Source organism: Zingiber officinale, chromosome 1A (assembly GCF_018446385.1).
Source record: "Zingiber officinale cultivar Zhangliang chromosome 1A, Zo_v1.1, whole genome shotgun sequence".
In the NCBI taxonomy this organism is placed as follows: Eukaryota; Viridiplantae; Streptophyta; class Magnoliopsida; order Zingiberales; family Zingiberaceae; genus Zingiber; species Zingiber officinale.
In genome coordinates this window covers 106205393-106230169 of record NC_055987.1, presented here as the reverse complement: position 1 = coordinate 106230169, position 24777 = coordinate 106205393, and the positions used below count along the sequence as shown (strand labels likewise).

The window sequence follows — 24777 nt, the reverse complement described above, 5'->3', positions numbered from 1 at the left end:
TCACGAGGGAGAAGGAGAGGGATTTTTGAGAGAAATTGTTTTGATTTTTCGGAAATGAAAACCTAATTTCCTTTCTTATATTTGGGTTTAATCACAACTATGCTTTAATATCAATTTTCTCCATATTGGATTGACAAAGTTCGTGTAGCTCAACTGGTTGGGCCGGATTTGGTTGGGTCAGTCCGACCCGAGGTCGTAGGTTCGAACCTCGACTTCAACGGTTTTTGTCAAAATTTCTTTCTTTTTTGTAAACATACTAAACGACCTCCAAAAATTATGTAAAAATACTCTAAAAATCTCTAGAATATTTTAAAAACATTTCCAGATATTTTTGAGGACATTTAGAACTCGAAATAGGGAAAATTGGGTCGTTACAATCCCCCATACCTTATAAAAAGTTGGTCCTCGAACTTAGAATAGCTCTGGATACTTCTGTCTCATACTGTCCTCCCGCTCCCAAGTGATTTCCTCGTGCTTCTGGTTCTACCAGACGACCTTCACTAGTGGTACTTCTTTGTTTATCAATCTCTTGACTGCTCTGTCCACTATCTGTATAGGTCTGCTCTCATAACTAAGATCCTCTTTGATCTGCACTGACTAAGAATCACTTGGCTCGGGTCATGGAGACACTTCTTTAGCATGGAGACATAAAATACATTGTGTAATGCTAACATGTCTTGTGGTAAGTCCAGCCTGTAAGCTACTTTCCCAATCCTCTCTATGATCAGGTAAGGTCCTACATAGCGAGGACTTAATTTGCCCTTCTTGCCAAATCTCATCACTCCCTTCATAGGAGCAACCTTGAGGAAAACTGAACCTCCTACTTGGAATTCCAATGGCCTACGGCGTGTGTCAGCATAACTCTTCTGTCTGCTCTGGGCAGTCTCAATTCTCTGTCTGATTTTTTGGATCGCCTGAGTAGTCTCGTCTATCAGCTCTGTCTAAATGCCCAACTCCACCTCCATCTCTTTTCTCTCTCATGCTTCTTGCCAGCATATGGGTGATCTGCATTTACTGCCATATAGTGCCTCATAAGGTGCCATCTTGATGGTGGCCTGATAGCTATTGTTGTAGGCGAATTCAGCTAAACACAAATACTTGCACCAACTTCCCTTGAAATCCAGCGCATAAGCTCTGAGCATAACTTCTAAAATCTGATTCACTCGCTCTGTCTGTCCATCAGTCTGTGGATGGAAAGCTGTGCTGAACTTGAGTTTGGTGCCTAGTGCATTCTGAACGCACTCCCAAAAGTGTGAAGTGAAGCGCCCATCTCTATCAGAAATGATAGATTTAGGAACTCCATGAAGTCTGACTACCTCTTTAACATATAGCTGGGTCAACTGCTCTATAGAGTGGGACACCTTGATGGCTAGGAAGTGAGCAGACTTGGTCAATCGGTCTACTATTACCCATATCGCATCATATCCATTGGTGGTTCTTGGAAGACCTGTTATGAAGTCCATGGATATATCTTCCCATTTCCATTCTGGTATTGGAAGAGGCTGAAGAACTCCTCCTGGTCTCTGGTGTTCTGCTTTGACCCTCTGGCATGTCAAGCAGGTACTGACATATTTAGCAACGTCTATTTTGAGTCCTAACCACCGGAACCTCTGTTTCACATCTGGGTACATCTTGGAAGAACCAGGATGCATGGAGTATGGTGTGCTGTGAGCTTCTTCTAAGATCTTCATCATGGGGCACGCAAATGTGACTCCCCTGATAAAGAATCCCGCTGTTTGTTACTCGAAACTCTGATTTGTCTTCTTTCTATACCCCTTGCTTGATTTTCTGGATGTCTGGATCTTCACTTTGCTTTCTCTGTATCTCCTCAAGCAATGTGGACTCTAAGGTCAATGCAGAGAGTTGTCCTTCAATAATTTCAAGTATAAAATCCGACAACTCCTTCTGCAGTGGCAGGGCTAATGATGACAAAGACATCAGGGATGCACTGGATTTTCTGCTGAGTGCATCTGCCACTTTGTTAGCTTTGCCTGGGTGGTAGAGGATTTCACAATCGTAATCTTTGACCAACTCCAGCCACCTGCGCTGTCTCATGTTTAAGTCATTCTGAGTGAAGAAGTACTTAAGACTCTGATGATCTGTGAAGATTCTACACTGAACTCCTTACAAATAATGTCGCCAGAGTTTAAGTGCAAAAACCACAGCTGCCAGCTCAAGATCATGAGTAGGGTAGTTCTTCTCATAATCTTTGAGTTGTCTGGATGCATAAGCTATGACTTTTCCTTCTTGCATGAGTACAGCTCCTAAGCCCTTCTTGGAAGCATCACTGTAGATGTCGAAACTCTTGTCGCTCTGTGGAACAGTCAGAATGGGAGCACTGATCAATCTCTTCTTTAGCTCTTGGAAACTCTGCTCACATTTATCTGACCATTCGAATCTCTTGTTCTTTCTGGTGAGGGTTGTTGTGGAGAGGTTATCCTGGAAAAGTCCTCCACGAACTTCCTGTAGCACCCAGCTAAACCAAGGAAGCTTCTGATCTCCTTGGCGTTCTTGGGTCTACACCAGTTGTTGACCACTTCTATTTCGGCTAGATCCACTTGGATACCTTCTTTAGAAATTATGTGACCTAGAAATGCCACCTGATCTAACCAGAACTCGCACTTTCAGAATTTAGCATAAAGCTGCTTTTGCTAAAGAGTCTGCAGTACTATCCTCAAGTGCGTGTCATGCTCCTCTGGGGTTCTGGAATAGATTAGAATGTCGTCGATGAACACAATGACAAATTTGTCAAGGTATTCTCTGAACACTCTGTTCATCAGATCCATGAAAATTGCAGGTGTATTAGTCACATCAAAAGGCATGACTACGAACTCGTAGTGTCCGTATCTGGTCCTGAAAGCCGTTCTGGGTATGTCTCTTTCTTTCACTTTTAGCTGATGGTACCCAGAGCGTAGGTCTATCTTTGAGAATACTGTTGCTCCTCTTAACTGATCAAATAAGTCATCGATCCTGGGAAGGGGGTACTTGTTCTTGATTGTCACTTGATTCAAAGCTCTGTAGTCTATGCACATCCGCATTGATCCATCTTTCTTCTTGACAAACAACACAGGAGCTCCCCAAGGTGAGTGACTGGGGCGAATGAAGCCTTTGTCAAGTAACTCCTGTAGTTGTTCTTATAACTCCTTCAGCTCTGCTGGAGACATGCGATATGGAGCTTTTGAAATTGGACCGGTTCCAGGAACCAATTCAATCTCAAATTCCACTTCTCTATTGGGAGGTAGTCCAGGTAGCTCTTCTGGAAATACTTCTGGATACTCGCATACTACCTGGACCTCCTCTTTCTTACCTTTTTTCTGTTCTTCTGCACTTACTTGACTGGGGCTCCGGGCTCCCTACTGTCTTGTCTTCTCTCTTGGCTGGCTTGAACTCTATAAACTCCTCATAGTGCTTGTTGGTGATAGAACTCTTCATAGAACTCTAACTGAAAATCTGCCCAGCTCATCTGATCGGCTGCTCTCTTGGTCTTTATCCTCTCCCACCACATACGAGCATCTCCAGACAGACAGAAAGAGACGCACTTGACCTTCTCGACTTCTGGCCAGTCAAGAAGCTCCATAGTGCTCTCTAATGTTTTAAACCAAGCCTGGGCATCCCAGGTCTCAGTCATGCTTGAGAAGCTCTCTGGTTTTAGCTTCAGCCACTGTATAAGATAAGCTTCTGGTCTCTGGGTGCTGTGACCACTACAAGAATTTTTGCATTCAACAACACCCAATAGACAACGCTTTTTAATAAAAATGTTGTCGTTCTTTGTTTTACAACGCTTTTAGTGAAAAGCGTTGTCTATGGTATTTACTTTTTACTAAAGACAACGGTTTTTAATGAAGTGTTGTCTTTAGTGTTGTTGTTTATGGTCAAAGACAACATTTTTTTAAAAAACGTTTTTTAAAGTGTTGTGTATGTTTCCCCTAAACTCACTTAAAATAAATTCGCAGCCCACGCTTTGCTAAACTCTAAACCCTCAACGCGCGCGCGCCTTCTCCTCACCACTCCTCTCCACGAGTTCTCCTCTCCACTCCTCTCCACGAGTGCCTTCTCCTCTCCTTCTCCTCTCCACGAGTGCCTTCTCCTCTCCACTCCTCTCCACGAGCGCCTTCTCCTCTCCACGAGCGCCTTCTCCTCTCCTTGCCGCGTGATCTCCTCTGAACCCTAATCTCGACCCAAACTCCTCACGCAAAACTCCTCACGCCAGCCCAACTCCTCCAAGTCGACCCAAACCCTCAGTCTCTTCCGCTTCCTCCTCTTTCTCCCTCTCCTCCGCCTCCCCCTTCTCCTTCGCTCCCACCGCCGCTGGCGCCGCCTCATCTTCCGCCACTGGTTTCTCCCTAGGCGCTTCTTCCTCCGCCGGTTCCTCCCCATCTCTCTTCGGCCTCTCAACCTTTGGCTCCTCATCGGCCGCATCCTCAGCCTTTTCTACCTCCAGTCTTTTCTCGACGTCTGCTCCATCTTCCGCCGCTTCTACCTTCAGTCTTTTCCCGCCATCTGCTCCATCCTCCGCCTCTACTACCTCTAGTCTTTTCTCGCCATCTGCTCCATCCTCCGCCTCTACTACCCCCGGTCTCTTTTCCTCGCAGGCGGTCTCTTCTCCCAAACCCATCCCTTTTCCCTCAGCATCCGCCGCACCTTCCGCTTCCTCAAGCCCTAATTTTGGTTTTGGATTGGGGGCTTCGACTCCCAACTTCGGCTTCGGTTCGTCTTCCACTGCTGCCTCTCCGTTGTTTGGTACTTCCGCTTCCCCTCCGGCGCCGGCGCCGGCCTTGTCCTCGGCTCAGACACTGTTTGCTTCGTCAGCTAGTGCCGCACCTTCGGTGCCTTCGTTTGCTACGTCCTCATCTCCCCCCGCCTTTTCTGTGCCGACGACGTCTGCTCCAGCTCCATCCTTCGTATCCCCGTTTCCTGCCTCCTCCTCTGCGTCCCCTCTATTCTCTTCTTCTGCTACCGCTACCTCCTCTCCTGCCATCACCAGCATTTCGACCTCTCCTTTCTCCTTTGGAAGTGGCAGTTCCTTTGCTCCGAGTTCGTTCGATGTCGTGTCGTCTGGTAGTACTACTTCGTCCTCACCTGTTACTACCACGTCCACCTTGGCAACTGGCTTTTCTTTTGCGACTCCGACATCTGCTGTGTCCCAACCTTCCTTTGGGTTTACCAATGCTGCTACATCAACTCCCTCCAGTGCATCTATGTTCTCCGCTCCTACTGCTGCAAAGCCTTCAACTCTGTCATTTGGATTTGGGGTGCATGGGACAATTCAATTGATGACAAAGGCAGTTGCTCGGTGAAGTTTCATCAGAAGAATATTGAAGAAGATGACGTACAGATTGTGGGTAAAGACGAAGTTTTACAGGTAAAATATAAGTTATAGTGATATTCATTATTATTATAGCATTATAAACTAAATATAATCAACATGTTTTTTTTAATATTTTAGGGTCAATCAGTTGCATTGACATTGGAATCTTGCTCAAATATTGCTGCATATGGTACAATTGTTTGTTTCAATGGCATGGAAAAAATGCTTCATGGTATTCCATTTCCCAAGAATTGCATTCGAGTCTCCATTGATCAAGCAGTGGACAAATCCGCTCCTTTGCCATATCCAATTCCAAGTGAATGTGAAGTAATTGGTGATGCCATAGGAACTGTTGTGGCTTGGCCTGAACAGCAGATTGTGAAGCAAGATGAGGTATATGAGATATTATATTTCTAATTATATTGTCACTTTATTATTATATTTCTAATTATATTGCCACTTTATTATTATTCAACCTAGCTATATCTAACTTGTTTATATTTGAAATTATTAGAAGCCTAGAAGGAAGAAGTTTGAACGAAAAAAATCAAAACCTACTTTGTCAACAAGTGTCCCAAGAGCATTACATATGTTATATTGTTATAGTAAGCATGCTCTAGATGGAGGAAAATGTATATCAATGTGCTTAGATAATGAAGTGTTTGATGAAGATTGTGAACTTTTTCTTGACCTTGAGGACATCAATTCTTTGTATCATTTGGAGTCAATTTCAGGAAATTTGATCGTTGCCTACATATGGTAAGTAAGTTTATTTAAGCAATTTCAGCAACTTTTTCATCACATGTTTGCTTCCCAATTTTAGCAACTTATTATGGTTTATTGTTACAATTTCACCAACTTATTATGAGTGATCATTATTTTTTAATCCACATGATTGTTTTGTATCTAAATTTTATTATTTAGTATCTAAATATTATTTTCTCGATTGCAACTGCATTGCTTTACTTATGCTGGGAAATTACTACATTGCTTTATGTTTGCTGGGAAATTCTAATATCTAGCAAGACAGAAAATCCCTGATTTGAACTGCAAGAAGTTTACTAATATTGTTGTGTGAACAAGTTTACTCTTGAAAAATTCAACTTCTAGTAATTTTCTCATACCATGTTATTCTCATTAAGTTAATAGTTCATCATTTCTATTGAGAGGTTTACTAATATCAATTGATGTGGTACACTTTACATAAATATAGCTCATTCATTTTCAACCGGCCCTTAATGTTTGCCTTCTGCCATTTGTTCTTCTAGACAGGAAGTACTTTGCTCATATCTTTTTTCTTGTATATTTTTAAGTATCTTAAATGTGCTTGTCCTCAAGAAATAAAAGAATTTGCATGTATACATTTCTGGTATGTTTAATATGCAAGACTGTTCATAGTAAGTTCTCATGTATGGATGTTACTATCATCAGCCATAACTTAGTGTTATGAGTGATCATTATTTTTTCCAACTTATTATGAGTGTTTTGTATCTAAATTTTATTATTTAGTATCTAAATACTTTTTTCTTTGCAATGATAGGTGTCTGTATAAAAAGATGGTGAAAGATACCAAGACAAAGAAATTCAGATTTATGAATCCTCACAAACTCCCATATCTGGCAAAAACGGCACAAGACAAATCAGTTAAGCTTGAAACCCTGAATCAAAGGGCAACTCTTTTAGCAGATAAGCTGACAAGTGCATCAACAGATCAACTAGTGTTAGTGCCATGTAATGTCGGGTAAGCAAGAAGTAAAACATCACTTTCAATTGCTTCCTTTCGATAATTTATTCAATTTTATGATCTAATCCTATGTATTTGCCTAGTTTCCATTGGAATCTTAGTGTTATTGAACCTTACAAGGATGCTATTTACCTTGGATTCCCTAAGTTGCCGCATTCGCGATGATGATTCAAAATACGTAATGGAAATGTGAGTTCAGATTTCTTTTAGTAAATATTTATTATAATAAAAATCTTATTTAACAAATATTCTTAACGTATGAAGGGCCTTAAAATTGTTTAATTCAACCAAGGGAAGGAAAGGTAGGAAAAATGTTAAGTGGGAAGTAGTTAAGGTATGTGTACTTTTGTTTAACATATATTGTAATGTGTATAATTTTCATTAACAATTTGACTCTAATTACTATATATAGGCTCCTCAACAACCGGATGCGAAACAATGTGGTTTTTTTGTGATGCGATTTATGAGAGAAATTATTGAAGAAGTTGAGACTATTGAGAGAGATTCACTGCAATCAATAGTAACATTATTTAGCTTATCTCAAATTATTTGACATAAACTATTTAAAATTGCAAAGTGATCAGTGTTGATTATTTTTTCCATTAACATAAATTGTGTATGCTCACAGTTCACAAAAATAGGGTACTCTCGTGAACAAATTGATGAGGTTCGGTCCGAGTTGGCGGAGTGCATACAAGATCATATTTATGAATAGGTATGGAATGATAGTTGCCATAATTCTATTTAGATTTAAGTTCATGGAATGGTGGTTTTTTTTGGTGGAATCATAGTTAATGCCAATTTTTTTGATGCAGTGCATAGTTACCAGATCGACCTTGAGCAATTGACCCCAAAGAAAAGTTGTCACTGAAGTTTAAAAACTTGTGAAAATTTTTAGTGAATGATGATGTTTTGTGAATGATGATGTTTTGGAAAAATTGTCACTTAGGTGAAAGGATGTTTTCTGGATTAATATGCAAGTACAAAGCACTGTATTATATGTTATTCTGTAAAGTTCTGTCAGTGTAAATTATCTAGTTTCTTTATCTAGCTTTTGTTCCACTATTGGGTTTGTTTTTCTAATAATTACTCGTGCAGCAAAATACTGAGCAAGAAGCTGTAGATCTTATAATCAGGTAAAGTAGAAAAAGTTAACTACTTCATTATGCTTTCATCTTAGTATTTGTATATTTGATTTGTCTTCTTTGAACCAACTTCAAGTCAAAAAGCGAGATCCTCTAGATAGCTGTTAAAAATAAGGTATTATTTGGTTTGTCGATGATCTTAATATTTGGTAATATTTGGTCTTTGATGCTCACGACAGAGTTCCAACGCTGCATGATTACCTTGTTCGCAGATTGCTCGCTGCCTCAGTAGCAATTTCCACAACTCTTCTTTCTTATGATGATCTTGTTCTTGCAGATTTGTGTTTCCTCTGTGGACCCTTTGGCATTTCCTTCTGCAGTGGAAGCAGGTGCCCAAATGGTTAGGATGCGATGAACTTGACTGGTTTCGATCGGATTGTCTGTCATACCAAACATTAAAATCCTTGTGCTAAATGCAGGTGGAAATTGGAAATTATGATTCTTTCTACGAGATGGGAATTCAGTTTTCCCCTGAACAGGTATATGAATCATGATCGTACTTTTCCTTGCAGTTCCTCGAGTATTTTCAGCTATTTCTATCTCGTCACTATTCTGTGGTGCCATTGTCAGATTCTAAAGCTCACTAGAGAAACTAGAAGGATTCTTCCATCCATTACACTGTCTGTAACCGTGCCACACATGCTTAGTCTCCCTGATCAGGTAGCTCATTTATTTCCTCGTAAACTGAGATTTGTCACTAACACAATCTCTCGTTGTTTTTTGTTCAATTTAAAAAGGTGAAGCTAGCAGAGTTGCTGGAACAGGAAGGTGCTGATATAATCCAAACTGAAGGAGGGAAATACTCAAGTCCATCAAAACCTGGTGTCCTTGGTTTGATCGAGAAGGTAACAACAGTACGAATAAGAAATCTTAGCACACTTGTGATGAAAAATGTGATATTTTTCCTCTTTAAAATGTAGGCCACACCAACGCTAGCAGCTGCATACTCCATTTCCCGAGCAGTTCAGATTCCAGTTATGTGCTCATCTGGATTAAGCGCTGTCACTGCACCTATGGCTTTAACAGCAGGAGCAGCTGGTGTGGTATGCGTTCTTTTGCTTTCTAATCTAATCATTATCTGCTACTAGTGAAAGAAATATAGACTCTTTCAGATTCTCTTGTGTTCTTGATTATCTGCTACTACTTCATTGTCAGAAGTAGTTGAACACTAACACTTGGACGCCAACATTTTTGAGTTGGCGCCTAGATTTGACCATCTAACAGACACGGCTAAAGGATCAACTTCTATGAACACCCTTAATAACTTATACAGATATTTGTGAACAATTAGGTTGGTGGCTATCATTTATCCTCCCTTTTTGTTGTTTTTTCCATGTACCCAATGCAGCTTTCATTTCAAAGGTTCCAAGCTGATGAACAAGGATGGGTGGACACAATCAAGTCAGTGCGATTTGGAGGAGCTGTCAGGATTAGTACCATGGATTGGCTTGGGCAATCTCAATATTTGCGTCAAACTGTCTTCTGGCCTTCCCTATCATCTGCAGTATCTGAGGTATACTATGCACATTTACCGTGAATTTTCCTTATTGAGCTTGGGCTAGTGACGGTTACGAATGTATTTTATTTCAAGAACCGTATAAGCAAGTGTTCGTGCATCTAGTTTTATAACAATGCACTTCGTATCTTTGATCTAAAAAGCTTCTGAAACAAGTCATCTTCTCCAAGCATGCCCTGGTCAACATGCTAGTCACCTACTGGAGTCATTTCCTCGATGGCACGGATGAATACCTGAAATCCATCCTCTACTCCACCATTCTTTGCCACTCCTCAAGCCGAAACAACTGCAAAGGTAGAGTCAACATCAAGTATTACATTGTGCCCGGCTACAAGAAGACCGGGGCCGCAAAATCCAATAAAGACAGGTCAAACATCAAGTAGCATTTTGTAACTTATTCCTCTTAGGTTATATGCTTGGTTAATATATATGCTTAGAACTTGTAAAGACAGGTCAAACATTAATATGCTTGGTTAATATATCCATCTACAGCACTCCCGCTTTTTCCTCTAAATATGATTTTCATTTAGCACAGAACTAATGCCAATTTTTTTATTTTGATGCAGTGTTTAAAGAGCTTGAGTAGAAGTTGGCCCTAAAGAAAACTTGTCAGTTACGATATAAACACACTTACGGTATGAATTACATGTATATATAACATTGACATATTATTTAGTACGAGATTTACATGTATGAAAGTTTTCATACAAAATTTCTTGATTGCCTACAACCCCAGGTGTGCTGATGACAAGTTGAAGAAGATGGCTCTAAGAGTGATAGCTGAAAGCCTTTCAGAAGAAGAGATTGCTGGACTTAAAGAAGCAATTCCATGCGATGGACACCAACAACAGCGGTTAGATGAGGTTTTGTAAAACTTGTGTGTTTGAAAAATTATTGTCATGAAGTTAAGGATAACTTGTATGATACAAATTTAATTTGTGGATCAATATGTATACATTTTGTTTGTATAATATAAAGTTTTATTTATTTGTTAAATAGTCTTATTATAAAAATGATTGTGGTTGTGGATATTCAATTATATGTAAATTTTGAGTATTTTTTATAATTTTTGCTATTTAATTAAGAAAAACACTATTTTTTATAAATTTAAAAAGACAACGTTTTTAAGTAATAAAAGACAACGCTTAAAAAACAATGTCTTTGAGACCAACCACAACGCTTTTAAAGCGTTGTCTTTGATATGTGCATTTTTACAACAGCATCTTTAACAACGCTTTTTAAGAACGAATAGACAACGCTTAAAAAGCGTTGTCTTTGTGACCAACCACAACGCTTTTAAAGCGTTGTCTTTGATATGTGCATTTTTACAACAGCATCTATAACAACGCTTTTTAAGAACGAAAAGACAACGCTTAAAAAGCGTTGTCTTTGTGACCAACCACAACGCTTTTAAAGCGTTGTCTTTGATATGACTTTCTACAACACCATCTACAACATCACTTTTTTAGTACATACGACAACGCCAAAAAAGCGTTGTTGTTTAGCTTTTTTCTTGTAGTGGGCGGCTCCCTGGGTAGCTGGTGGAGTCTCAATTACCACTGGAGCCTCTGTAGTGATAGCTGGAGGAGGGGGAGGAACTGCTGGCTGGTTTGCCATCAGATTGGCAATCACTTGCTGTTGTTCTGTTACTTTTCTCTGGAGTTAGGCAACAACTTCAGAGAGATTGGGCTCAGTTGATCTAAGCTCTTCGTTCTCTTGATCTTGGTTCTCAGTACGAACGGTACGGGGACATCCCTTTTCTTAACATCTAATTATGCAAAGAAAAAGACTTGGTATCCTCTCTCTAACCCTTCTAATCATACATAAATATGAATAAAGAAAAGGGAAACTAAATCTTCTATCTTACTTTAGTACTAAAAAAAATAAGTACTCTATACTACAGTAAATAATAAGGAAAGCAGAATAAAGAAAGGATTTAAATACTTTCTTACTTGGAGACGGTAAGGATGATGCTGATGTGTGTGTGATACTGGAGAATGGAACGCCGCTCTAATACCAACTATAACGACCACCCTTCTTACTACTACTCTCTAAGGGCGACCATTACCAAACTACTACTCTACTTACTAGTGTCACTGACGCTATTATTAGAATCAGTTAGATTTATCACGGTTCAGAAGAATTCCTACCAAAAAATTTCGGCAGAGTCTCCCCTGTACCGGTGACCAAATCCATAGTACATAAGATATATACGCAGCCACAGGCGGTTGGAACACATTTTCCACAACCACGCAGTAATAAAATCACAATAAAAACAAAGAAACTACTCTAGCAATAGCAACGACTACAGCACTCCACAAATAATACAAGTGAACTACTTACAAGTGCGGAATAAACTTAAATACAGTCTCAACTCAAAATAACACTTAAGGAAATCTAAAAGAATTAAACAGAAAGTCTTAACAGTTTTGTCAACTAATTCTGGATCTCTCCACAGTCCAGACATCACACACCTTCTTCACCACCACCATCCTGTCGCCTCCCTTTCATATCTTAGCTTTTCCTTTATCTGCAGTAGGAGGAAAGAAAACAAAACTATAAGCGAAAATGCTTAGTAAGTACTAATCTATCTCACAAAAACTCGAAGTGCATAAAAGTAATGCAATAATACTGAAACTGAACTGCTAAAGCAAAGCTGCATGTACTCATGGTATACAGAAATAAAATTGAATACTAAACAAGCTCACTAACTAACAGGAAAGTAATGAAACTACTACTGTAGGCTAAGAATTAAAGAACTAAACTTTTATTCAATCTAAGCATAAACTTGTTTCATTTTCTTATATCCTTATACTTGAAATTAATCTTTTAATTTCTCTTTAACTTTCTTCTTCTTACTTTTCTTATACTAGAAATTAATCTTTTAATTTCTCTTTCACTTTTTTCTTCTTGTTCTTCTTTTCTTTTCTTCTTTGGGCCCAGGCTTAATACCATCTTTGTTTTGCGCACTCTCTAATAGTGACTGAGGTAGCGAGCCTCTAGTCCTATGAGGTAAAGACCTTGGTCTTATCAGGGCCAAGACCTTGGAATTGGTCACATGGATTTGTTTAACGACAACCTTGGAAGTCGGGTACTAACCTCTTACTTTAGTTTACTTTTTATCTCTTTTTAACTAGACCTTGGTCTTTTTCTTTTTACTCAGTTTTCTCATAATTCTTTATTAGAGTTTATTGGAATCCTTTAGATATACCTAACAAGTGTAGGATTACAATTAACTAAGCATGCTATAAAAATAATACAAGGGAAACAAATCTAAACTCTCTCTAAGCATGTTATAAAACAAAGCAACAGAAAAGCAAATATGAACTTTCTAAACATGCTGTAAAACAAAGGAAAAGAAAGCACATCTGAACTTACTAATCATGCTATAGAATAGAGCAAAAGAGAGCTAGTTTGAACTTTTAAAACATGCTGTGATAAGAGCAAAGAAAGCTAATCTAATCTTACTAATCATGCTATAAAATAGAGCTAAGAAAGCAACTTTAAGCTTACTAATCATGCTATAAAATAGAGCATAAGAATGCAACTCTGAGCTTCCAATACATGCTGTAAAATAGGGAAAAAGAATGCAACTTTGAGCTTTCTATACATGTTGTAAAAAAGGGCAAAAGAATGCAACTTTGAGCTTTCTATACATGCTGTAAAATAGGGCAAAAGAATGCAACTTTGAGCTTTCTATACATAAATCTGCACTGCTATAGCACTAGTTGCTTAAAGAAACCTACACTAAAAATGAAACAATGAACACATCTACTACCACACCTAAATCTATTCCTTCTAATATGTCCAGAAATTCTGCAGTCAACCCAAGGAATACAATGCACACTAGAAACCATCTTTAACACTTTGAAAATCCATTTTATCTGCTACAAACTAAAGCCTCACAGCAAGCTTCAAAAAAAACTGTTCGTGCATGGTAGAATATAGGCTAAAATTCTAATTGTTCCATGGTTCTTGTAACGACCCGCCATCTAACTACTAGGCCGTAAGGCGAATCGCTACAGTTGTACTGTACTAACTGTGCGGAAAGCTGATCTAATTAAATTTTTGCTAACTATTATCTTTTAAAAACTAATCTGAATGTTCTATGTGTACCTAGGAGTTGTACACATGCTAGGGGAGGGAAACTGAACTTCCCAACTGAGCTAGGGACTAGAAACTAACCTTCCCAACTACCTACAAACCTGCCGATCGATCCACAGATCGATCGAAGCCGGGGAGCATTCTGTTCCCAACTGGATCGGTCGGCAGACCGATCCAGGTGTGGCTGGATCGGTCGCCAGACCGATCCAGGTATGTCTAGATCGGTCGGCTGACCGATCCAGGAACCTGTTCGCCGCTGGATCGGTCGGCCGACCGATCCATAAACGACGCCAACTTTCTGTTCGCACCTGGATCGGTCAGCTGACCGATCAGTGACACGAACCAGCTCTGATCGGTCTGCGGACCGATCAGGAGTTTCTGATTTCGAATCAGAAACTCTGATTTCAGCACTGCTTCGTGCCAAAACCTCATACAACAACTACCTAATGCATAATAAACTATTCTAATAACATGTAGTAACAATTCTAAACTGGTTCATGGCATTTTACTCACTAAAACACATTTTAACAACTTAAAATGCATGGAAGTATAAATTTCTAAAAGTTCTAATTGTTTAAACTTGCCAAGGTTCAAGAGTGCATAAATCATGGAAACTAGAACTAATAAATTGTAAAGTGCTAAAGTAAATGCTAGATCCTCAGAGGGTCTTTTATTCCAGTTCCTGCCACACACACCATCCTTTGCATTGTCCTCCAGCTCCCTCTGCTAGTCCATCTTTCCTTTACCTTTATCTGCAGTATAAGGAAAAATAGTATCTGTAAGCTTAAAGCTTAGTAAGAAACCATCTACCTCACAAAAACATGCAACGATGCAAATATGATTTTAAATCATGTTGTTTAAAACATATGCTGGATATACTGAATAAACTAGCATGGCATGGCATATAAGCATACAATCATGGCATATCAAGAGCTGAACACAAAGTCATCATGCATATTCACAGGGAAAAACTAAACTGGAGCATGATACTGAAACTGAGCTACGCTAATACTGAGCTACTGCTAGAGCTATATTGAGTTCATGAACTAATTTGTGAAAGGTTGAAAACCGTATACATATAATAAGTGAAAATACTAAACATGCTGCTGAGAGGCCCGGCAACTGTACGTGCTATGCGCGCATCTCTAACTAGACCCGGGGTTGCAAGTCCCGAATTTAGTAGAGCTACTAGGTTATCTAAACATATGGACCGACTATGGGAGCCCAGCCCAATGGATATCTAATCCAGTACAGTGCCAACTGAAAAGTAAAATACTGAGTATAGCTAAACTGTTCTAAATTGTTCTTTCTAGGTTATCTGAACCTAGAGCTAGGTTGTCTGAACCTAGAGGCTACTGTGGGAGCCCACCCATGGGACTGTAGTCCTACATAAGCTGAAATAAAACTAATTTGCTGTTTTAAATGCTTCTAGTGCATTTAATCAGTTAATTAAACTGTCTATTACTGAGTTAGACCTTTAATCGAGCACCTAGGATGCTCTAACTCTTCTCCTATTAGGGAGACCACCTCTAGGCACCCGACAACGTCTAACCTCCTATCTGAAGAGGGAAAATGTGTCCGGCCCGTCTAGAGGTGCTCAACTAAATCCCTAATCTGCGAAGAGAGTTAAAAACACCCTAGATATCGATAAAAAAATCTGCATACATCCTAACTAAAGCATAAAAACTCAAACGGAAGCTATTATACTGTAGGTGAGGGGTTTCTTACCTCGTGTGCTAGATTTCTTACAAATCTAATCGCTAGAAATTCCGGTGGAGACGACTTCTCGACGATCCGCTCACGTCTTCGCGTTCCTCTCGCGGAGAAGAACCTCTTTCATGTTGGCGTCATCACCGGAAGATGATCCGATGGACCTTGGCTTGGTGCGCCGTGCGTGAGGAAGAGGAGGAGAAGAGGCGGCGTGAGAGCTAGGGTGAGGAGAAGTCACGGTGGAAAATAAAACCAAAATAACTCTTCACCCTATTAATCTTCCTATTTATATTAAGTGATTAATTCGGCCAACCCAATTATAAATATACTTGATTCCCTTTCCTTTCAGCACGGCCCTGCTGGGTTCAACCGGTTACTAACATTATCCCTAAGCCATAGGTCTCGGGTTCGATTCCCGCCTAAGCTATTTTGCGGTTCTAATTATTTTTGCTGCTTCCGCTACTCGGAAAATTCCGGAAAAATATCTAAAAATTCCAGAAAAATCATAGAATATTTCTAAAAATAATTTGAGAATTTTCGGGCGTTACAGTTCTACATCTCCAAAGCTGATAAGTGAAGTAACTACAATAAATTAAATAGATCAACTACTCATTAAATGCTCAATCAAGTTAGGTATAGCATGCTTAATACAAACTGTAACGCCCCGCCCCTCCTGCTAAGGCGGCGGGGGTTACTTTACTCATACATACCTACTTAGTACAGCGGAAGTCTTACTTATAGGATTTAAAACTTTTCTTTTCTTTAAAATCACCATGACTAATCAACTGGACGTATAAAACCACATAGCATACTTAACATGATTTTTAAGTCATAATACCCAAACACAAAATTAAATGTCAAAGAGTCATAATGCAGTAACATAAACTAGGCATAGTTCTTATTAAACAAAAGCAGGTCTTTCTCCTTTAGCCAAGCCACTACCACACACATCCTTCTAGCCCCTCCTGTTGCTCCTCTAGTTCATCCATTCCTTGCCTTTATTTGTGGTACAAGAAAGTAAGCTGTGAGCACTCATGGCTCAGTAAGTTCCTTTCCTACTCACAAAAATCATATAGCATATCAAAATCACAAGACATAACACATGGAGACAATTTCATCATAGCATGTAGCATATCATGGCATCTCGTAACATAATCGTAAGGTATCATGGCATAACATAACATAACATAATCATCAAATGTACCCTGACATATCATAACATCATCATAAATATCATGGCATAATCATAAGGTATATGCAAGGTGAATTTCTAAACATGTATCATGAAAACATATGCAACATGTCTTTTGCAAACTTATAATATACATACTTAAACATAATCTCAACAGAAGGGGCTTGTACCACATACATAAATGCGCGCGTCCTATGTAGGTCCAAGGTAGCAAGTCTTGAACCCTACAAGGCATACATACTAGGCTCGTTTCTTAGTCCATCGACCTAGGGGCACTTAGGAGGTCATCCCTAACGAGGCCCGTTTCTTAGTCCATCGACCCCGAGGCGCTTATGGAGCCCACCCTTGGTACAAGCCTTAAAAGTAAAGTAGCATGTCATACATATCTTTAATTCTTAACCTATCATCCATGTCATAATCATATCATGAAGAGTGCTCCTAGTCCCAATTGATAGAGAAGCAACTCTTAGGCATAACATAAAGCATGTATAATTGGCACATAGCTCATCATGAATTTTTGGGCACACAGCACATCATGATCACATGCATAATTGGGCACACAGTACATCATGAACTTGGGCACATAGCATATCATAGATTTGGGCACATAGCATATCATAAATTTAAGCACATAGCATATCATAAATTTAGTCACATAGCACATCATAAACTTGGGCACATAGCACATCATCATACATAGATCATAAGCATACATAAGTATGGCAGCATATCATATTCCTATCATATCATAAGCATTGCATATGAAGCATATGGGAAAGAAAACATAAGTAGGTCTCTAACCCAAAGGTCATGTGGTGGCCGAAACATGTAGTTGTAGCCTAGGTTAGCAAGCAACATAAGAGCATGTGAACCCTAAACCTTTATCATATCTTATATCATAAGGAACACCTTAAGCATATTTGGTTTGAGTTCCAAGCTTCCTAGGTCTTTACTTATATCATGGCCGAAACCCATCAAGACTCAAATTAGGTTATAAGCAACATATAAATATGTAAACCCTAACTAATGTCATACCATATATCATAAGAAACAACTTGATCATGTTTAGTTGGGTTCTAAGTTCTCTAAGCTTTTAACCTTAACATGGCCGAACCCTAGCAAGTATGATTCTAGGTTACAAATAGCATGAAAGTGTTGAACCCTAAATCCATATCATAATACATATCATGAGGAACATCATAAGCACATTTAGTTCAAGTTCCAAACTTCCTAAGCCCTTTAATCCAAGGTGGCCGAAACTTTATCAAGCATGAGAATTAGGTTTTTAGTGGCATAAGAGCATGAAAACCATAAATAATTTCATAGCATTTATTACAAGAACATCATGAGCATATCTAAGTTGGGTTCTAAGTTTCCTTAGGCCTTTAACCTAATGGTGGCCGAAACATGTAAGGCATAGACTAGTTTTCATATGCCATAAAAGCATGTAAACCCTACATAAATTTCATGGCATTTATTACAAGGAATAACATGAGCAAACTTAGCTTAATTTCTAAACATCCTAGGTCTTAAAACCTTGTGTGGCCGAAAGTTGTAGAGCATGTAACTAAATTTCTATGCAACAAACAAGCATAAGGACATCAAGTTAGTTTTATATCTTTTCATCAAGAAGGTCATGAGCATCTTAAACTTGTTTTAAACTTTCCCTAGGCCTCATATCTCAACATAGCTGAATCTTCATAAACATGAAATAGAGTTCAAATCAACATAACTTATGGGCATATCATATTAGCTTCCTATTTTATCTTAGGGAAAAATGGTAAAGCTCTTCTAGGCCCTTAGTTCTACCATGGCCGAATGTTCATGAGCTTGAAGATGAAGTTCAAATCAACATACAAGTGGAAGAAAATGTTAACAACACTATTATCATAGGGCACATATCATAAGAACAAGGGAGCATGCATAGTTTGAGTCCTACGCTTACTTAGTTCTTTTGTTCATGCTCGGCCGAGAATCTAAGATCATAAATCTAAGTTCTAACTAAACATTCTAGCATAAAAACATTAGGTTAACCTCCTACCATAAAATACATATCATAAGAAATATATTGAGCACATCTAGTTGAATTTTAAAGTTCCTTAAGATTCTTCTTTTTATCTTGGCCGAAATTTCAATGAAGCAACCCTAGGTTTTTTTTTAAGCAATCTATCTTCATGAAACCATATGAACTATTGTACCACAGGTGAGGGGAAGCTTACCTCCTTTCTCTTGTGGTTTTTCTTAAGAAGAAAAGTATCCTAGGTGCCAAGGAAGGAGAGAGCTTCTTCTTCTTGTACCTCCTTTTGTTCCTCTTGTTTGGAAGGGATAGATCTTGAAGGTCTCCTCTCTAAACTTAGTTTTTCTTGAAGAGAAGCTTAGCTTAGCTCTCGGACAAAGGAGAGGGAGGGAGTTCTTGGTTCGGTGAGGAATGAAGAAGCAAGAGGAAGGAGGAAAAAATGATTTAATCCCTTATTTTTCTTCTCCCAATCTATTTATTCCCTTGCCCATGAAACATGTCCCCATTCACTCCCTTAACTCCTCTTTTCCCCCACTCCATTAATTCCCACTAAAATAGAGAGAGGGAGGGAAGTAGTAAATCCTTCTTTTGCTTGCTCCTTTTTTTAACCAAGAGGGAAAAGAAGGTAAGCAACTTGGTTTTCTCTTGTTCTTTTTACTTAGTTTTCTTTTCTCCTTTAACTAAATTTTCATTCCTTTCTATCCAATTATTTCTCCTTATTCTAATGGTTATCATTCATCAATTTATCTCCATAAATTGTGGGAGGTTCAGGGTTCAATCCTTGACCTCACCTCTTCTTATTCTAATTTTCTTTTGTTTTTGTTTTCCTTTTTCTTTTATTCTTATAATTTCTTTATGCTCTAAGGAAAATAATATTCATATACCTATCTTATAATTTCGTGGGTGTTACACAAACAGTTTGTGCCATATGGGATAGTAGAAAATAAACAGAACAAAACTTATTGTTACAAGGTAGATTATTCCTTTAATCCCGAACTACATATTCTTGTAGAAGGCCTAGAGTTTGCATAACTGTGACTGAAAAATCTAAACACCCTAAGCACAAAATGCAACCTAGGGTTCGTGTAAAGCCCACGGTAATCCTCAAATTGCAACCGACGGTAAGGAATGAGCAAACAGATTCTAGGGTTCATGCAAAGCTTCAGAAACAAGGCAGAGAACAAGAATAACTTCGGAGCTATCCTACAACAGGTGAGTAGTACTTACTGCCGGTTCTTGGACTTACAACTGAAGGGTGGAAGAGATTCTAGGGTTCGGAGAAACCCGAGCTCGTGGTGCTTCCTTTGTGCTCGCGTGCTTCCCCTAACAAGGTGACCTTAAGGAGTTGAAGAGAGCCCCTCGGGAAGCTTTGGTCGGCCGCTGGAATCGCCTAGGTGTGCCTGCGGTTTTCGCCCGAGGAAGAGGAGGCGCCGTCGCGAGGGAGAAGGAGAGGGATTTTTGAGAGAAATTGTTTTGGCTTTTCGGAAATGAAAACCTAATTTCCTTTCTTATATTCGGGTTTAATCACAACTATGCTTTAATATCAATTTTCTCCATATTGGGTTGACAAAGTCCGTGTAGCTCAGCTGGTTGGGCCAGATTTGGTTGGGTCAGTCTGACTCGAGGTCGTAGGTTCGAACCTCGCCTTCAACGGTTTTTGTCAAAATTTCTTTCTTTTTTGTAAACATACTAAACGACCTCCAAAAATTACGTAAAAATACTCTAAAAATTTCTAAAAATCTCTAGAATATTTTAAAAATATTTCTAGATATTTTTGAGGACATTTAGAACTCGAAATAGGGAAAATTGGGTCGTTATAATCCCCTATACCTTATAAAAAGTTCATCCTCGAACTTAGAATAGCTCTGGATACTTCTGTCTCATACTTCTGTCTTAGAATTGGGTTGTTACAATCATCTTACTTGGTTACCAGGATTTATAAACTCTAATACTTAAGCCTGGAGGTTTAGAGTTCGAATCTTGGGGGAGGCAAAAATCCACTGCCAGGGGTGGAAAGTCCTAGTGAGTAACGGCACGGCCAAGGGTCGTCGGTCGATGACATGAGAGGTCGCCAAATGGGCCGACGACATAAGGGCCAACGGTCGACGACCCGAGGGTCGCCAAATGGACTGCCAAATGGGCCAAGAGAGCCGGGTCCTTACAATAAAAAGGTGCCTTTTTATTGTAATGACCCGACTCATTTAGCGGCCCTCGGGTCGTCGACCGTCGACCGTCGGTCGTGCCGTTACTCACTAGGACTTTCTACCCCTGGTCAGTGGATTTTTGCCTCTCAAAGGATTAGAACTCTAAACCTCCATGCTTAAGTATTAGAGTTTATGAATCTAAGCCTGGAGGTTTAGAGTTCGAATCCTGGGGGAGGCAAAAATCCACTGACCACGGGTGGAAAGTCCTAGTGAGTAACGGCACGACCGACGGTCGACGGTTGACGACCCGAGGGTCGCCAAATGGGCTGCCAAATGGGTCGGGTCATTACACATTATGCTCAGCTACGAACAATAGCAAAACACAGCTACAATTGCGAGCAGGCTGCTGGCCGCGAGCATCGAGGCGCGACAGGGACTACCTGGGGCGTGACACCGCCGGCCGTAAGGACCCTGCCGGCCGCGAGCAGGCCGCCGGCCGTGAGCAGGCCACCGGCCGCGAGCAGGTCACCGGCCGCGAGCAGGCCACCGGCCGCGAGCAAGCCGCCGGCAGCAAGCAGGCACCGGCAGCGATCCGCGAGCAGGGCGCGGCTGCCGACCGTGTGAAAACGAAAACGAGAGAGGAGAAGGGCAAGAGCATACCTGAGAGATCGCCGGAATGGGGTGAACGGGAGGAGAGGGCACCGAGATCGCTGGAGAGAGCTGCCGAAAAATCACCGCCGCTGGAAAATCGGAGGAAAGAAAAAGGTCGCGCAAAGAGGAAAGGGCCCATCTGTGCCCTAAATCGTGATTTACCGACGGAAGTAGGCTTCCGTCGGTAAGTCCCGACGGAACCCTACTTCCGTCGGTAATTCCCGACGGAACCCTACTTCCGTCGGTAATCACCGACGGAATGGTTAATTTCGTCGGTGATTTCGGCTAGTTATCGGGTAAGGTTTAGCGATGTAAAAGAGAACGGGTACGGGCGGAAACCCACCGACGGAAAGATACATTCGTCAGTAAACTCCAACGGAATTTGATTTCCGTCGGTATGATAAAACCCTAAACCCGTTACTTACCGACTAAATATCATTCCGTCGGTAATGTTTATGCCCAGACCCGCCTATTTACCGACGGAATAAGAAATCCGTCGGAAATAAACAAAACCCTAACAGTAATGTCATGGCACGTCCCGATGGAATAGTAATTCCGTCGGTACGTATCGACAGAATTACTAATTCCGTCGGTAATTACAAACTGACCTAAATCCCGTCGGGACTTACCGACAGATGTATATTCAGTCGATATACACCGACAGAGTTGAGATTTCGTCGGTACTCCCGTCGTTAAACACAGACATTTTTGTAGTGAAACAAGTGGAGAAGGGGAAGAAGAAATAAAATATGTCATATGATGGGAAACAAACTTTGTAGTGTGTTTAATATGTACGAGAGAAATAGTGTGTGTTTTATCCAAAAGCTTACAAATTTGCGAAATTTGAGCTTCCGTATAATGTAAATTCTCATCACCATCCATGATTTCCTGCACATATGTGAACGAGACAAAAAACGCCAAAAGTCTTCTTAATCCCCGAGCATTAGCGAATGCTAGTCCTTTGTGAATTCCATTGAGTTTACCTTCTATAAAAAAGTGTGGGGTGCTTGTGTGCACCTCCCAAATCCGTATATATGCCTTCCACGATGATCTCGTATCACTCCACCAATAAATCTATAATGGTTAAATTTCTCATAGACACAAGTGTAAACTTCTAGTTTTAATGTTCCCGATAACGGATCCGTTAGTTCTATGGCTCTTCTGTAGCTTGATTCGGTTGGTTTGTTGGGATGTATACTATAAGCCTAGGTTTTGTATGAACATCTATTTTGAAATATTTTGAAATGAGAATCACTTTGATCAAATGTCTGCATTTTATATTTATATATATGTCGATGCAATTGTCCATTTAATTTATATTGTAGATAACATGATGTGTGGTGGCACACAGAAGATCATGTTATCAGTACTTTGTATTTGAGCTTGATTTTGTAATAATTTGTCCTAATTATGGTTTTGAGCCATGAGGCCATTTTTAGCCATTTTTGGATTTTATTGTTGAGTAAGTTGTGTCGGCATGCATTCTATCGACTTTGTTTATTTTCCCGTGTGGTTTGAGTGTATACCTGACATGTAAGTTGTGTATTATTTTTTAAATTTTGTTGTATTTTGGTTCCAACCGTGTAGGCAACATATACAACTGTGTTGTTGTGATTGTTTATATCTGTGTGAGCTATTCTTATCATGTACAGCCGTATGGCTATATATATAGGATCCATACGTTGTCATAAGGGGGGAGATGTTATTTGTTTGTCAGGCAAGGACTCCTCTGGGGCGTGACACTATCCCAATATCAACTCTTTCCTGGTCTCTCGATCTGGAAGTAATAGATTGCTATTAGTCAACCAACATTTACTAGACGAATAGCCCAATTGACTACTCCGCAAATAGAATCAAATAAAAAAAATCAATTTTTTTTTACCTATGCTGAATGCTCACTTTTTTAATCCGTGTAAACCACAACTTTATAATTTCAGAGGTTGCGGATTACGAAGCAACAATAAAGTAAAATTTTTTATGTTTGCATTTGTTTAGCAATTTTAATATTTTCATTGCACTAAACTCTTTTGTGTCACCTTGAAAAATATTCACAAAAGAAAATGTTTTATGTTTTAGGCTAAGGACTATTTGCCTCACATCTAACTCCTTAGTTCAACTATGATCGATTCTATTCCTATCTAAAGCTATTATTTGTTACAATATTTAATTTTTTAAAATAACATTTATTATTTATTTTAATAATAATTTTTTTTATGTTTTTAGTATTTAAAATTTTAAATAATTTAGAATAAAAAAAAATCACCAAATGATAATGACTTTTGATGTGCTATGATAGCTTGGATCTTCCCAAAACTTTTTGTAAGTTATAACTAAAGGATTTAATTAAAGGAGTGATTAATGCAAAATGGTAAAAATTTATAAATTACTATATTTAAATGAAAAATATTACAATTAAATATAATAAATTTTATATAAATTTGTAAATTATTTTATAGTGCTAATTTATTATATATATACATATATATATATATATACTTTTCTTATTAAATCATTTAATGAAAAAGAGATTCTATATTGAGTTCACCACACCATCACAACTTTTTTAAATGTTCATTTAGAACATCACTTTAATTTATTCAAAGGCATGACGTATATATAAAGTTTATCGACCTAGCCACAAATGCACCTCCAGACCACATTCTGCAAGAGCCTCCTAGTTCCACTAGCAACCGGTGGCACCGTGATCAGTCGTGCTCTGCATGGTGTGCAACCATTACACTTGCCATTGCAGTTTGGCGGCGTCGAACCTTGTTCAATCTGCCACAACTCTTCGGTTGTGATCACCTTGTTGTCTTGCACATTAGAGATTCTTTCGCTTGCAAGCTCCGCATCTATTCCTCTAGCTAAGAATATATAGATTAAACAAGCAATATAAATCTTAGGATCATATATATGTATTGTAAATCAAATTGTCATGCATCAAGAAAACCTTGTCGAGATTATACCACTAATGATGCAAAAGAAAACAAAGAAAGAGAGAGCCAATGTTCCTTTTAGTTCCATTGTAAACTATTGTACTTGTTACTGTGTATAAAATTAAGTGTCAATTTGCTCATATTTATAATGTCAATTCTAAACTTCCTTTATATTAAATTTAGAAATTATTATTGAAAAAGATAAATAATTTATTCTTATTGATCAGAAGTATTTATAAAAATATTAAAAAAAAAGAAAACCTTATCATCTTATTGAAAGTCTATTGTGGAAACAAATTAATAGTTATTA

General features: G+C 39.1%; 1 protein-coding gene across 1 annotated transcript; it reads left to right on the top strand.

Moving 5' to 3' along the window:
* The first annotated feature begins 8456 nt into the window (after positions 1-8456).
* Positions 8457-9285, top strand: LOC122001217 (uncharacterized protein ycf23-like). The gene is made up of 5 exons (XM_042555855.1): positions 8457-8537; positions 8617-8676; positions 8768-8857; positions 8935-9042; positions 9118-9285. Exons 1-5 carry the CDS (start codon positions 8457-8459, stop codon positions 9283-9285), a joined length of 507 nt encoding a protein of 168 aa, XP_042411789.1.
* Positions 9286-24777: the final 15492 nt, after the last annotated feature.